Raw genomic sequence first — 2,153 nt, 5'->3', positions numbered from 1 at the left:
GAGAGCTTATAGACAACACCGACCTGCCTTTCACTAATCGAGTGTTGGGCTTTCCTTTGCGTGACAATTTCAAAATGTCTCGTGTCAAGGAGTTTGACGGCAATGATGACCCTTCTGAACATATGGAAAGCATCCGCATTCATTTTTCCCTTCATAGGTTTCCGAATGAAATCGCATGCAGAATCTTTCCCCTCACCTTAGAAGGAGTTGCTCAGGATTGGTTCGCCAAATTGCCTGCCAAATCGGTGGATAATTTCAAAGAACTCGGATGCCTCTTTCTAAGTCAATTCCTGGCAACCAGGAAAAGGAAGAAGCACTCAGCTTGTTTACTATCCATTTGACAGGGAAAGGAAGAGAGCCTGAAGGATTTTATGCTTAGGTTTAGCAAAGAAAAGCTGCTGGTGGAGAACCCAGGAGATCAAACGGTATTATCTGCATTATAGCACGGAGTTCGGCCGAATGAGCCTCTAATGGCCGAAGTATCAAAGAGTTCGATAGAGATAACTCTTCGCGAGTTTATCAAGAAGACAGAGGAATATATGAATCAGGAGGAAATGATTAAGGCTCTGATGAAAGGTCAGGAGGAAGAAGACCGAGAAAAGGAAGACGCCGAAAAGGAGCTACCCGTAACGTCTACTCCTAAGGAAGAGAAATTCACGAAGAAAGTAGTGAAGAAGATTGTACCATCCTTTCCAAAGATAGAACTCCGACGACATGAAGATCGAAGGTTCACACCTTTGAATGCTGGAGTCAATGAAGTATTCATGGAGATTAGAAGGGACCCAGCCTTTAGGTGGCCAAGTAAGTTGCGAGGTGATCCAAGGAGCGTGACCGAACAAAGTTCTGTGAGTACCATAATGATCATGGGCATCTGGCGGAAGATTGTATAACTCTACGACAGGAGATTGAAACCTTCATCAGAAATGGGAGGCTTGTGAGATTTCTTACAGGAGGGAGGAATCGGGATGCAGTTCACCAACTGCCTCTCTTGTTGGATGCAAACTGAGATGCAGGAGGACGAGAGCCGAGACGATGTCGGGAGGATGGTCTGAGAGAGGATCCAAGACCCCCTTCGGGACCAAGGAGTGGTAGGTGAAATCCACACTATTGCCAGAGGAATAGCTAGTGGAGGACAGTCCAACTCGGCCAAAAAAGCTAATGCAAGAAAGGCACAGACTGAAGAGGTCCTTACAGTACAAAGACCTTCTAAGATTCCAAAAAAGGATTCAATGACTCTTTCTTTTTCGGAAGAGGATGCTAAGGGGGTAATGCAGCCACATGACAATCCATTAGTAGTGACAGTAAAAGTGGCCAACCATATGATCCATCGAATTTTGGTGGACAATGGAAGTTTGGCTGATGTTCTGTATTGGCCGGTCTTTAAGCAAATGGGTATTGATCATGACAGGATCAAACCATTTACTTCTTCCCTAGTCGGATTCGCAGGGGAGCAAGTCCAGCCAATTGGTCTTATCTCATTACCTGTAACAGCGGGGTCAGCACCCAAGCAGAAGACTGTAATAGTAGACTTCTTGGTCATTGACCGACCCGGTGCCTATAATACTATCATAGGTCGTCCCGCTTTGAATAAGTTGAAGGTCGTAATTGCAACGTACCACTTGATGATGAAGTTCCCAACTGAAGAAGGAGTCAGAGAAGTAAGGGGGGATCAGACTCAGGCGAGAAGATGTTACAATACGTCTCTCAAGAAGGTCTCGGATTCGACTCCTATTGTAATTGGTACAGTAGGTGATAAAAGCATAAATGAGCCGAAAGGAGAGCCAGCCAAGCCACTGAAAGATGTGATAGTTGATGAAGGCAAGATTTTGAAGATTGGGATATAGATTAGTCCCAGGGTCCGAGGCGATCTTATCAACTTCCTTCGAAGGAATTTGGAAGTTTTTGCATGGACCCATGAGGATATGCCAGGAATTGATCCTGAAGACATTCTCCACCAACTCAATGTGGATCCGAGTGTAAAGCCGGTGAAGCAAAAGAGAAGAAAGTTTGCTCCTGAAAGGTATATGGCAATAGCTAAAGAAGTAGAGAAGCTTCTCAAAGCTTGTTTCATTACGGAAGTTTATTATCCCGATTGGTTAGCCAATGTAGTATTGGTCAAAAAATCCAATTGAAAGTGGATGATGTGCGTAGAT

At 44.6% G+C, this 2,153-nt stretch overlaps 1 protein-coding gene across 1 annotated transcript; it reads left to right on the top strand.

The window, feature by feature from the left end:
• The first annotated feature begins 1,229 nt into the window (after positions 1-1,229).
• LOC148586086 (uncharacterized) lies at positions 1,230-1,844 on the top strand. Its single transcript, XM_088515252.1, has one exon. The coding sequence runs from the start codon at positions 1,230-1,232 to the stop codon at positions 1,842-1,844; it is 615 nt and encodes a 204-aa protein (XP_088371378.1).
• Positions 1,845-2,153: the final 309 nt, after the last annotated feature.

This window comes from Corylus avellana, chromosome 4, assembly GCF_965113065.1.
Source record: "Corylus avellana chromosome 4, dhCorAvel1.hap1.2, whole genome shotgun sequence".
Classification (NCBI taxonomy): domain Eukaryota; kingdom Viridiplantae; phylum Streptophyta; class Magnoliopsida; order Fagales; family Betulaceae; genus Corylus; species Corylus avellana.
The sequence above is the reverse complement of the archived record's forward strand: the minus strand, read 5'-3'. Positions and strand labels throughout refer to the sequence as shown.

Bases quoted from the DNA above. Each gene is read 5' to 3' on its own strand.
- LOC148586086 (XM_088515252.1), top strand. From the start codon at position 1,230: ATGACTCTTTCTTTTTCGGAAGAGGATGCTAAGGGGGTAATGCAGCCA.